This window comes from Anser anser (genome assembly GCF_964211835.1).
Source record: "Anser anser genome assembly, chromosome: 17".
NCBI lineage: Eukaryota > Metazoa > Chordata > Aves > Anseriformes > Anatidae > Anser > Anser anser.
This window is the reverse complement of record NC_139738.1, coordinates 2,956,321-2,970,350: the sequence shown is the minus strand read 5'-3', so window position 1 is coordinate 2,970,350 and position 14,030 is coordinate 2,956,321. Positions and strand designations below refer to the sequence as shown.

General features: G+C 43.0%; 1 protein-coding gene across 3 annotated transcripts in view; it reads right to left on the bottom strand.

Moving 5' to 3' along the window:
- DVL1 (dishevelled segment polarity protein 1) overlaps window positions 1-14,030 on the bottom strand; it is an 83,699-nt gene that overhangs the window by 4,687 nt on the left and 64,982 nt on the right. Inside the window, exons 7-15 of one of the 3 annotated variants that reach the window (XM_083803191.1) lie at window positions 13,179-13,248; window positions 12,195-12,334; window positions 11,800-11,876; window positions 11,247-11,314; window positions 9,537-9,686; window positions 4,817-4,948; window positions 4,438-4,605; window positions 3,735-3,941; window positions 1-2,463 (exon numbers count right to left, since the gene is read on the bottom strand). In XM_083803191.1, coding sequence (XP_083659317.1) covers window positions 2,453-2,463; window positions 3,735-3,941; window positions 4,438-4,605; window positions 4,817-4,948; window positions 9,537-9,686; window positions 11,247-11,314; window positions 11,800-11,876; window positions 12,195-12,334; window positions 13,179-13,248 — 1,023 coding nt within the window. In that variant the 3' untranslated portion in view covers window positions 1-2,452. The remainder of the gene's footprint in view (window positions 2,464-3,734; window positions 3,942-4,437; window positions 4,606-4,816; window positions 4,949-9,536; window positions 9,687-11,246; window positions 11,315-11,799; window positions 11,877-12,194; window positions 12,335-13,178; window positions 13,249-14,030) is intronic. The other 2 variants (XM_083803189.1, XM_083803190.1) reach the window with 2 other exon arrangements.

Here is a 14,030-nt window from a genome sequence, read left to right as displayed (position 1 = left end):
AAGAGTGGTGGGGGGGGGGGAAGGACACACAGAAAAGCAGAGTTAGCTCAGCTCCAACTGCCCCCTCCAGCATCAGCTCCTACCAGGTACGACCGCTGGAATGGCGACAATGCTAACAAAACCAGGCCTCAACGTGCTGTCGGTGGCTTATGGCATTTAGCGGTGACAAATGGTAGAATGAAGCTGACGAGGTTGTGCCATGCACAGGTACACGTAGACACCTTCAGAGCTCGCACAGTGAAAGCAGCAGCTACCTTACAACTAGGGGCTGAAGGCACCCGCTCCGCCGCCGCCTCGCTGCCCACAGAGAGGGCAGCAGCAAAAATGGAAGGAAGGAGCGGGCATTCAGGTTCTGACTCGCAAGCAAACGAGGTTTAAGCTAATTAGAACTGTCTGCGCCTTTGCTATCTTCTGTTGGCAGACGTTTTTCTAAAGGAAACTCCTTTTGACTTCTCCTGTACCACCGTGGGTCACACTGGGCAGACGCTCACTCGAGGCTAAATCACCTGAGGCTAACAGATGTCCTTTTGTTGGTCTCAGTAGATAGATCCTTCTAAAATTCATCACCACAGTGTTTTGTTGTTGGAGAGCTCCTGAAAACCAGTTATTTATTGAACTGCTCTACGACGAATCAGTACCATGCAGGATATTCCCAGCAGAGGCCACTAAACCAACTCAGAAAACCAGAGGACTGCTGCTGGCACGTACGCTGAGTTGTTGCCACAAACAAGTTTCACTAAACTGTGGAACTGATTTTACATGAATGTCGAAGGTCATGCTCTGTTACCATCAGAGATAGGATAGACGTCAGGAGATGTTCCCAAGTTAATTATTCTTTTAAAAACAGAACAAAGAACCCTACGTGATATCTCATTAAGTTTCTGCCCTTTGGAACTGGGTAATGACTTAAGCCAAAGCCCCTAGTGCGAGGTTGTCTTGCCAGCAAGGATCCCCAGCCAGTGGGATACGGGACCAGCTTTTGACTCTGGATGAGCCACCGAGTCTCTAGGGCCACTGAAATAGGAAAACCAGACTGATTCAGAGCTGCTCCAATCTTGCACTACAGATGTTCATGACCTTCTGTCTGCCACAGCTGATGCTTAGAGCGGGCAAACAGAAAGAAAAGAGAAACCACCTACAATACAACAGTCTGAGAACCAGCAGCATAGCTGTTATCATCTGGTCATGCTAAGGTTCACTCTCTCCCTGACATGCCTTTAAAGCCCGTCACAGAACAATCAAAAAGTCCTCCTAGTCCTTGATTCTAAAGTCAATCTAACAACAACGTCACCTTCTTGGCAGCCAGGGACTGGCCTGTCTTAGAGGGCGAACTTTAAAATGAATTTTAAAAATCTGCATTTGAGGTGCTGAGAAAAGTTGTGCTCAGCACTGCCACGATACACTGCCATCAGCCTTCCCTCTGTTACTGCCAGATACAAACTCCAGCCATCACTGGATGATCTCTCGCTGTCCTTTCATATGGTGAGCGCCTACCTGAACAGGGATGTGACCTTGTCCTAAACACTGTGGTGACAGCAACGACCTTTTGCAGAGGAGCCGGTCCTCACATGAGTGCTTTTCCAACAGCAAGCCTGCTCGTGACTTTCGAAATACCCTAAGCCCTGAGTACCATGAGCAGAGTCAGATGGTATGGCCCAGACGAAATAAGCAGCAACCTAAATTAGAACAGAACCTTGAACAGAGCTGCAGCTTCACAGAAAACTTTGCTAGATCTTCCTCCTCACCTGCTGCTTCCCAGAACACATCCCGTTCTATCCATTGACTCAAATCTTTGTCTTTTGTCTGTAAGTATCAGCAAATGCATCGCATTCATATCAGAAACATGGCATTTTGGGGGCTCTGGAGCAGCACCCTCATTCAACAGGTGAATTCAGCTATGAAATAACACTGCACGTAAAAGAAAGAACACACGAAACCCAATTCTAACTCTATATTGAGAGTGACCAGTGCAATCTTGTGTCCCAAAGCTCTTTGTCCCTGCCTGAAACATCTGGACAGTGCTCAAATGTCTGAGTAAACCAGCACTGGAAGGACACTGGCAGATATGTCCAATCCGGACGGATTACATCAGGCTAATAAATTAGGAGCTAGGATTTATTTATTTATTTTAATGAAGGGCAGTGAAGAGACCGGTGATGGGATTTTCTCATTTCGGCTGACGGTGAGCTATCTGATGCCATTCTCTCTGTGGCTGCTGCAGCACAGTCACACAGGGGGCAGACAGCTTGATATGCTAACGTCACACTACCGGACTACTGTGCATTGAGACAGGCTGAGCGTCCAAGGCAATTCAAAAGAAAAGAAAAGAAAAAAATACAGCTAAACATTTGGGTCACAAGAGTCTAAATGATCATGCTGTGAAGTCATTATTATCATGGAGGCGTTTGAAGCTTACCAATCCCCTAGAGTCAGCCATTCCTCTATGAATCCTTCAGTCTAATGCTTGCTCAGAACAAAACAAGGGAATAACAGTTACAAAACAAGAAACAACACAGCAGTGTAGTTTCCAAATGAAGAACAAGGAAGGAGTTGAAATTCTTCAAAATGAAACACTCTTGGTGCCTTTCGTAAGGTCTCTGCCAGTAACACGTGCCGCATGGATAAAATACCATACCTTTCCTATTCCAGCGGCAGAGATCTAATGGCCTGCTACCCACAGAACCAGCTGCCAAAATACAACAAATGCCCACATTCTTTCCAGCACAATCAGCTTGCAGCTCTAAAATCTCTGGATACCACTGCGAGCGTCCTCACAGACACTTATTTTGAGATAAAGTGAGAAGCAGTAGTGCTAAAATCCGGTGAGCAAGTTCCTGTTCTGAAATTCTTCCGTGCAATTTTGCAAAATCTATCAGGAAGAAGCTGCATCCAAGTTTACTGGATGTTTATCATAAAAATGCAGGGAATCCTCACCTTTTCTTTACTGGCAGCATTTCCAAAAGCAAAATTCACTTTGGAAGCGATTAAAAAAACATAAAAGCAGAAAGCAGTAGGGCCTTGTCTGTACAGCCATAAAATACATAATTTTTACTTACTAAGTTTTAAAAATGAATAACAAAATGATCCTACAGCAGGAAAGGAGGAGGTCAGGTTTTTAATCCATGCAGTATTATCTTTTTTCCCCTATCATGTATTCTAAAATAGACTCTCCTCCCTGTGAGCAGTGTTTCAGCCCTGTAAACCTTCTGGCTGGCCACCTCACACTTGTCTTACACAAGCAAAAGGAATGATTATACTGAATTTTAACAAAAAGCCAAAAGCACCACGGTTCTAATCCCTGTTCCATCAGCAATCCAGTGGCCTAATTTCTAGGCATATCTAGCAACTGCAGCCCCCACCACTGGTAATGTCTCTGACCTCTAAATAGGGTCAAAACTTTCATTTTTAATTTGTTTTAACAGGGTGGACAACTGAGTCATTAATGTTGGTTGCTCCCCGTTGGCACTTTGCATGGGGTCCAGAACTACAGCACAACTACAAACAGGATGCAGCACTGACTCGCTTAAAACATGGCTGGCAGTTTGAATACAGAGCTGAAAGGCTAACCCACCCCACCACATACACAAACGCTTTTGATTAGGTGCAGTCACACCAAATCCATGCAAGTAGCGTACAGAACCACAAGACTGGAACACAAACGATACTAAGGAAGTCAAGCAAATGGTCAGGGATAATGGCAGCTGCAGAAATACACACCAGATTAACCAGCTTACCTTCGCTTTGCTGGCTCCCTGCACTGCCACTACCATAGCTAAAGCCTGGGTCTTGGTATGCTGGTGGGAAACACGGAGGGGGCAGAGGATACTGATACGGGTATCCTTGGCCTAACGGCCAGGGAGCAGCAGGATGTGGAAGTGGAGCGAGGGTATCTTGATCCGAGGCTCCGCTGGAACCATTGTTGAGGTTCAGTGCAGCCATATCTGGAAAAGAAACAAAAGGTGAAAACTGTGCTCCTCCCTAGCAGCTGATTCCTGAATGTTACTAATGGCTTGCACAGCACTTAGGGTGCCTACGAGGGACTCAGTCTCCAGAGTTCACTTACAATATCACACATGGTAGAGCAGACATTAATATTTACCACTGAGCACCCAGAATTTCTGTAAGTCAGGGAGGAATAATCCCCATTTTATGGATCGGAAACTGAGCGTGACTGACAAGCAGGAGTCTGGCATCGCCAGAAATAAATCCAGCTTCCCTGAGCCCCAGTGCAACACGCTATTCAATGAGCCCATCTTTTTTCAACTGGTCTCTTTGCTGGCCTAGCAAGAAATGTCAACCACTTGTCATGCAGCTTCAGAACAATGGCTTGTTCCGAAATGTTCACTTGTGAAATCCTGCAGGACTCCTCTGTGCATCCTGAGAGCACAGAAGAGACGACACACATGCAGCTCTGCCCTTCACAGACGGTGAACTTACTGCCACAGAGGTCTCCAAAGACATAATAGCACTGCTCCGAGAAGGTGATTTTGTTCACAGTGTGCCTGAGGTAGCCGTGTTTTAACATGCTGCTGGCGTATTTTCTAGCCTCCCGCCGGTCTTTGAAGCCTTCCACATGTGTGTAAAGCCAGTCAACCACATCTGCTCCTAAAATGACAAAAAGGAAGAGGAGACCCAGGAACATCCAAAACCAAATTAATCTTTATTGAATTTTAATCTTCACATTATCTAATTCACTCGAACAGGATTAAAAAACAGGTCATAACAGGATTAAAAAAAAAAAAAGGTTGCATAGCTTCTGCAGCTGACTTCTAAAAAGCCGTTTTTTTTATCCCCAGCATTCCCTTGATCTGCTTACCTATCACTGCATTGGAGATGGTAATTTTTAACCACATCCTGTCCCGGATTTCAAGGCCTGAGTCTGGTAGCTGCATAACCTTGACAATAGTAGCCATGTCACTCTTCACAGTTAAGGGAGATTCTTCTAATTCTAAAAGCAAAAAGGTTACATGCTTCTTTGAAATGAACGGCTTGAAAAGAACTTCTCAGCTCCCAATCTGGATGAAACATTTCAAGATACAGGTTGACCAACAGATGCAAAAACACAAAGGTTCCCAAATGCACCCCTATCGATGGCATAAATTACAGCTTTTATCAATGCTTCAGAGACTGTGAATTGTCAGGAATGATACCCTTCTGCAGGGAGAAAGATGATGACCATGTCTTCAGCATGGATATCAGCCTCCACTCATCTTTTTAAGGTTTGGACATCAGCGCAATTGGGGAGAACTGACATTAGAAAAGAAAGCTTCCATCATCAAGATGAGGCTAGAGGTTTCCTTAATAAATAAATAAATAAATAAAACTTTCCAGGATTCTGATGATGGCAGCCTTGTGATCTATGAAGTCACTTAACGCAACAGAAGCATTACTTTGCCCTGCATTTTTTCAGCACAACACTTAAAAATAAATAAATAAATAAAATGCTGCTCCCCATTGCCTCAGCAGCTGTCACAGCTCCATTCATATTTCACACGTTCTTACGGGCAGAGCTGACTTACCGGAGGCTTCGTAACTTCCTGGCTGATTTTTATAGTAAAACTAGACTTAGGAGTCTAGTTCCTTTAGAAACTCCTTTCTCCTATACATGGAGAGAAACTGGCATCTAATAACGAAAGCTCAGGGGACTGAATCTGGCTCTAGGAGTCTACCAGCCTTGTGCTAACCACGTAGAATTCAATCACCCTTTCTATACATAGTAAGATATCCTATTATCACTGGATACAGCACTCAGCCCGCCTTCCTGCTCCCATCTTCTCAGTCCTAGCAAATTCATTTGTGCTCTGTGTTTGCAGTTCAAACTCTCCAACAGGAATCCAGGACCCTTCTTCCCTCCCTTCTCCCAGCTCCCCGTATCACCCACCTTTCAAAAGCACAAGGGAACCAAGTTTGCTCTTTTCCAGCAAGTCAAAATATTGATAACAGGTATAAGCATGAAACAATGAAAACTGAAAATGCTTCCTTCGGTACATGCACTGCTAATATGCATGAAAATACCCCATGCCATCCATGCATGCAGTTTCAATACTTATCAAGTGAACAAACGCTAACATTTTGCTTTTGCTTTAAGTTAGTTTGGTTAGTGGCAAAAAGCAATGTGTTCATTTGGAAAAAAAAAAATCAATATTCGATCAATACTCAAGTATGTGGGGAGCAATAAATCGTTTTTTTTCTTGGAGACCGATCTGCAAACAAACAACACTAGCCAAATAATCATCAACGTTTTCTAGCCTGCTAGCTGCTGTCCAAATGTGAAAATTTCTGTGATGTATCTAAAAATGCATCCACTTTGGTCTGAACTTTGTCAGTCAACTGTGGGCCTGGCTACCTGACCGCCTGCACAGGTATGTGAAAATCTGAGGAACAGCACAGACTCCTTTCCAGGGGGACCAGATCTACGACAAAACTCTCTCTCAGGGCTTTGGTTATTGATTTGAAGTGGCGTCTTTGCCCATTGGCAGATCCTGTTAAGAAAAGAGGTGTATGCTCCAGGAAAATGAAGTCCTACCACGTGTAACACCACCCCTGGTTTGTATCCTTATTCGTACACATCTGCCCAAACCAAAAGGTCCCAGGAAATTCACAGTGCCTCGGGCTGAACGCTATTAAACAGAAATAGTTTAAAGGATTTTGGACTGAGACTTCAAAGTCCATGCGAGAGAAACAGAGCACTTTCCAGCAATGTCAGTGGGCTTCATTCAAAACAGCGGGACTTTCAAGGAACCCTGCAACACTTGAAGTTAATCTCCTGGAAAGGAACAGCACTTCTTTGCAGGAAGGGATCCTGCAGTAGCACAACTGGGGCTGGAAAGTTCTATCTTTAGCAGAGCAAACGAGGACCAGGGTTTGCCTTGACTGACGTACCGAGTCCAACACTCACAAACCACGGTGAGACAACATTCTCCTGCATCAGCCAGAACACTGCTGGAGAACAAGATGCTTCTTAAAGCAATAATTACTGTGAAAAAACTCAGTCTGCCTTGGCTCGGATATCCCTGTTTTTGAAGGAACGTGCCTGAGAAAAGAGTTAACAGAGCAATTCCTAGTGTGTGGCGGTGATTTGTATGGCACAAAATCTTGGATACTTTAATGACTAGCACTGATGTGATTGATGGTGGCTGTGCAAATGCTTCAGATATCGGAATTTCACTTTTGATCCAGAGGCCAGAGAACAAAGGAATGCTAATCAGAAGAAAAGCAGAGTTATTCAATCCATTTAGAATTATTCAATCCTGGCCTTGCTATATAAACAGAGTAAAGCAGCAGGCATTCACAGCACTTAAAACGAGGAACCATGAAACAGCTTTGCCTAAGATGATTCCATTAATTCACTGCTTCCACTTCTACAGCCAGATTCTGTAGAACAGACACTAGATTCGCTTCAAATACCAGTGACTCTACCCTCAGAGGAACTGAAATAGAGAATTTTCAACTGGAACTTGAAAAGTGAGAAGGCCCCATCGTTCACAAGGCTCCCCGAGATGCAAATGCACAGCCTCTTTCTCTCTCTCTGCCCCCTCTTTCTCTCTTCCTCCCTTCTTCCCCAGCTTTGTTTTTCCTGGCAAGAAGGTTTCAGGGGACAGGTGCTCCCTGTGCTTAGGGCCCTGAGGTGTTGCCTGCCGTGCTCTGCGGGGTTCACAGGACTGAACCGAGGCAAGCAGTGTTAAACAGGTCACAATAAAGCTCAGGGGTACTCCCCGATTTCTTGCATTCGGGAAAGTCACTGACATAGAAATGAGAAGCTGTCTCCAGAAACATGGTTCTGCTCCCAAATAACCTTTATTTTAAAAGTATGATTGAGAGGGTGTCTACATTCCACACTTCCCAATCACATTACTATATACCAAGGCACACAGTACAGGAATATTTCAAGAGGAATGTAAATAGAGTAACAGACTCTTGTTTGACAGCAGTCAGTAGATACATTTGATTCCAGGAATCTTTAGTACCTGTAAGGCTGAAAACACATCTCAAGGTAAAGCAGTCATCATCTAAGTGGTTCACTTGCTTTCTACTGCAGATGTATTTTCCCTCCAGTGGTGCTGCCTACTACTACACCTACAGAAAGGATAACCCCCTTTTCAGTTCATGGTGAGGCATAATCCCAGGAGCAATCCCCTTGTAAAATAACAGAGAGAGTAAGAGAAAAAGAGGCAGACACCTATGTACTCCGATAGGGCTTAAATGGGCCCTGCAAATGCAACTTTCATGCTTCAGCCATGCCTTTGTCCCGGAAAGATTCTGTCCCTAATCATCAATACCACACTGGTCTTTAAAGTATTTGAAGGGTTGTTGTTTTTTTGTTTGGTTTGGTTTTTGTTCTTTTTAATGATACCCTCCCTTTCTCTCTGGAAAAAAATCTTACCAAATGTAAAATAATACTCAGTCCTTCTAGTTTAGACTCCAGATCTGGCAAACACTTCAGTATCCCTTTCTTGATAAACATACAAGTATTTAGATGGTTTTCAGTGAATGCATACTGAATGAGCTTTGTTCCACAAGTGAGATAATCTCCTCAGAAGTTTAAAGCCACTTCAAGATTTGCATGTATATATAAACAAATACAACAAATTTCCTTGCTAGAGATGAAAAATCTGATAGAAAGGCTGCATCTCTAGACAAACTCTTCCATATTAATATTACAGGAAACAAACCCATATTATTGAGGTATAAAGTGCCTCAGTGCTTTCCTGTCAAGTAACAAAGATTAAGAGCTGTTTTAAGTACGAACACGTAACACATACACTTAAATATAAACTAGGATTTCAGTGGACAGTTTTCTCAGGGATGCGTGATCCTCATCTATTTGCCTTGCCTTAGTGCCACGCATTTCAAACCAAATGCTACCTTTTATCCCACATTCACATCAGAAAGCAAGGGGAAAGTAAAAGAAAGGAAGAGTTTATATTCTTTAAACAAAAGTTTCCAAGATAAGGAATCATGACAACTTGTTGGTTACATGGATATGACTATTTTGGAGACTGTCACAGACAGACAAACCAGGAGAGAAGGCTGAACTCTAACCTTAATTTCACATGGGACATTTGTTTTTTCTCAGTTCAATAAATCCTAAAAGTATAAAAAAAGTATAAAAGAAGGCTATGTAAATATCAGTGAAGATTTCCTAAACGATACGCTAACATTGCTATCCAGTGACATTCACCTGAAGCAAATTATTTAAATTTCTAAAAAAGCAGCCAAATGCAAGGAGGAAGCCCTCACATTCATCTGAGGGGGTAAAGTTGGGGGCCTGACTTGTAACTTTAAAAGGGACCAGAAGCCACCTCTCCCTGCACGTAAACCCTGGCAAAACACCACTGCATTAACTTCTGACCTTTCGAAAAAGGCTTTATGCTCCCCTTAAGAACAACAAATGTAAAAAAAAAAAAGCATTCAAGAGTTCTGTGACGGCTGTCGTTTTCATCGTGCTCGTGGCTGGGGTCGTTTTTGCACACAGCTCTGCACTGCTGGCCCCGAGCAGAAGACGCCTGCCCTGTGCTGGCCGCAGTGTGACTTACTTTCCGAATCGGGAATTGAGCTTGTTAGTGAGGAGCTGGTAGATGTGGTGATGCTCATGGAGGGGCTCATACCGTAACGGGGGTACGCTCCCGTCATGGCTGTGGTATGAGAGATCCACGCCGCAGGGTCAATTGGCCTCACTGGTTCAGCTGCAAAACAGGGAGAAAAAGGCGAATGGAATCAGATTTGCATTAAACAGTACAATCCTAGTAAGAGCAAATGTTTTTTGAAAGCCCAAGTCCTTGCCGTTCTGTTCTCACAACAGAGACAGCCCCAGCTGAAGGGAATAGAAAACACCTTGACAGCAGAATAAGTTTAATCTAGGAATTGCTGCACCAGCCTCACAGGACGTAACCATGCCATGCTCCTGCAACTGTCGTATTTTTCCATGCAGGAAATATTTTTACTTGTAGGAAAGAAGCTATCAGTCCAGTCATAATATTTCACTGTTATTCTGCACAGTGAGAGATTCTCATTTTGCTACGATGTGAAATACTACCGAGTGTTCTGCCCCAGCAGACAGGAAGGTCTCTGCCTACTTCTAAGAGCTTTAGACCCAAAACAACCACTCAAAGGGTGAATCTTCTACTGTAGGTGAAATAGAATGGTAACTTTAGAGCTCTGTATGTGCAGAAATAAGGCATCAGGGAATTCCCCTCTCAGTGTTTTCAAGAGCCATAACGAAATTTTCCAGGACTGGAATAATCTTGCAAAACAAACAGAAAAGAGCATTCAAAGAGACTGGAATCAGAGAGGAATGAAAATTACACCCAGACCTTAAGAACATGCACAAAGCAAGACATTTTTAAAGCTGGGAACAAAACTGAATTTTCCCCTTATCCTGGATTACTTTTCTTCTGAATTACAGTAGCTGTTGTTCCATTGCCTTGTAAGATAATTCTTAAAACCAGAAATAATAAACAAGAGCTCTGCTTATGGCGGGTGCTTCTTCAACATATCCCACACGTTAATGCAACCAATTTACCCTACGACAGCTATTTGCCTCGGGTCACAATGGGTATATCTTCAATAAACAAAGGGCAAACTGATACACAAGCTCTCCCTGTAGCAAATCTGAAATATGTGATTTGTGGGTTTTTCTTTTGTTGATGCTGGTTTTCCTGAAGACTTCACCAAGTGAGTTCCTGTAAGTCTGCAGGAGTCTATTGTATTCTTTCAATAGCTGATGCTATCCACAGCATCTTAGGACTGGCAACAAGCTGGCTTCAGTATCTTGAGCACAGCACTCACTAGCAGGAGGCAGCTGTGTTTGTCACAAGAGCACAGATCTTTTATAGCTACTGAACTATTTATTAAATCAGAATTTTCAAATTAGATAATTTTCAAGAGTGTCTATGCATATTAGACAACGTTGTTTGCCTCAGATTTTAAAAATACTCCGTTTAAATTCTTTCTTACAAGTGCATACATGACAAAATGAGGCTTTTTAACACCTAAGTATATTTTTCCTCCCAAACTTCTATCAATAAAAAGGTTAAGTTGAGAAGGATACAGGCACTGCAGCCTCAGAAACGCTATCTTAAGCCCCTGCCTCCTAACACAAAAAGCAACCAAGCAACACGTTCAAACTTCAAATTAGAAACATGGAACTTGTAGGGAAAGGAAATCAGATGCCAAAATTGCTGAAAAATGTTCTAGACCTTGCTGGCTCCACAGGAACTCAGCAAGGAGCATAAATATGTACTCACCCCTGGGGATGGTGAAATAACTCCTGGGAGTAGGGTCCCAACATTTGGCTACCGTTAGGCTGATAGGTCTGGGAATAAAGAAAACAGGTAAGGGTGACTCTCAACTTTCCCAAAGAAGTTGTGACTGCCACAGTGAATTCTCTCAAACCAACTTAGTCCTATCAAACAGTTGTCAGGTACATTCTGAGAAGGCTTTTGAGATGCTTGTCCAAGTATTTTCAGCACAGACTAGTATCAGATCAGTTTCTGTTTTTCCATATATCATGAGCGCTACTGGTGAAATCTGTTAAATGATCAGCTCCTGAGATATTAAAACTCTCATCATACAAACAAATGGTGCTACTGAAACCAGACAACTCCCAGTTTGTGTTGGTTTTGGCTGGTACGTTGAAACCAGTCTCATCTACCCATCACTCACACTAAGAAGTTCAGAGTTGAAATCAGCAATCACATTGGCTGCTTATTCAGATCAAAATGTTGATTTGTGAGGTTTGCCCAACACCAATAACTGTATACGGAGTATAAGTAGCGAGAGATTTTGTAATATGCTCACCCTGGCTTGGAGACTATTTCCCGTAAAACCCGTACTGCATCGTCATTGCTCATGTTCTCAAAATTGACATCATTCACCTGAAATGTTGCAAAAAGCAGAGGTCAGGCTTAGCAACAGGAACCCGAAAGACATTCTAGTTATTTGTTTCCAAATTTATTTGCCTTCTAACTGTTTCCATTCCCCTGAGCAGGTGCAGAAATGTTGCTTCTCAGAGAACATCAACTATCCAACAGAGTTCGCTAAGATTTATGCATTGAAGTGAGAACAGTCTTTGTGACACATTTCTCTGAGCATGGGTGAATTCTGGTTAACTGAATCCATGGATCTGGTGGGATGACAGAGCTGAAGCCACCAACGTACAAGAGAGCAGCACGTATTTCTGGACACAGACCAACCTGCAGAAGCATGTCTCCTGGTTCAATTCGGCCGTCTGCTGCCACAGCCCCTCCTTTCATAATAGAGCCAATGTATATGCCACCATCACCCCGGTCATTGCTTTGTCCTACAATGCTGATTCCCAGGAAGTTATACTTTTCTATACAGGCAAAAAGGGGAGGATGGGGGGGGAAGAAAAGCAAACAAGGTGACTGAAATGATATTGAAGAGCTAACACCAGGTTACTTCAGTCCTGAAAAATCAGTTCATTGCTTTCTCTCAACACATCAGCTGGGCTGCGTTTGATTTACAATACCTCAGTTTGCCCTACTGGGATAAGTCTGCCTGGCATGGTCAGGGAAAGGTTGCTAAACCCATCATTTTTTCTTGCACATTCAGGGAAAAGTTGCTAAACCCATCATTTTTTCTTACAAGACAAAAAGTGAAAAGTTACATTCAAAAAATTAGCAAGAGAAGCGACATTGAAAAGACGTGTCTACACTTAGAAATTAGGCAGCTGATCAGCATCAGGCAATGTTTTTCCACACCTCAGAAGAGGAAGGAAAAATTTGATGCTACTGAAAGGTGCTGAACTGACAGTCCTGCACTTTTCTAACTGGCTAAACAACAAAACTTGTGAGCTGCAGAAATGCAAACCTTCAGTGTTAGGAGCAAGAACAGAAGGGCAATATCTGACCCCTTACCGTTCCTAGAAATAAAAGCAGAACTCCGTATCCTGGGTCTACATTTCCAGCTCCTTCCCTGGACTTCTTGGGAAGAAAACTGATCTGCTTGTGCAAATAGCTCCCAATTATCCAGTACTGGACTGGGAACCCAGGCACACCCAACAGAGTTAGCAACTTTCAGCTGCCCTTCCCTTTAGTTTGACTGGAGTTCTTTCAAATCAAGCAACTTTCTATGTGCTCCAAAGGCTACTGCACCGTGACAAAATATATCCGTATCACTTGAAATTCATCATAAAAAAACACTGCTCGTCCTCTTACCCATGTTGAGTGTGACAGTGATGATATTTAGGGACATGGTAGAATCAGTGATGCTGCTGAACGAGGATGACTGCAAAATATAACAGAAAATTCTCAAGGTTTTAAATAGCTCAAAATAAGGCAATAAAAATAACTACTGAGGGCTAATTCATCGGGAACTGATTAATAGGTTTCCATCTGGAAGGCATCCAGAAACCTCTATGGACTCCTCAAAATTATTCTTCATTTAGAATCTGTAAGGAAAAAAAATCTGAACACAATCCACGCTTTCTGCAAAGGGTTCTTTACAAAACACATGAAGCAAGTTCCTATACTGAGGTTTCTCAGCTGAAATTCACACTGAGTCATTTCTGCATCCCGACTACATGACTGACAGGCAGACATTCAAACATTAAGTGCCCAGTGTAGTGTGAATTATTACGTCCACAGGCTCCTCCCTAAAGAGAGAGCAACACACGATCCTTCAGAAAGTGAGCAAATACCTCCTCCCCCCAAGAAAATAAACATGTGTTTATCTTGTCTTCTACAATACTTTTTCCTCACTACTACTCCAGTTCTAGTGATAAAATACATACATACTCATTCTCTAATCTGTAAAGACTGATATTTATAGGAGAATGAAGCAACTACTTTACGAACTGTCATTTAAATCACCCTTGTCCTGTTATCATGGGACTAGCACAGGAAAGGACAAGAAAAGATTTGAAATTTCCTATAAACTTGGGTTTCTCCTTTCAGCAGGGTGCCCGCCTCAGCACTTTGTGCATCAGATGTCTAGGACAGGACCGCAGACACCTTCGCATTAACCCCTCGCCCACACCAGCCAGAAGCATAAGGAAGTTGTCCTGCAGA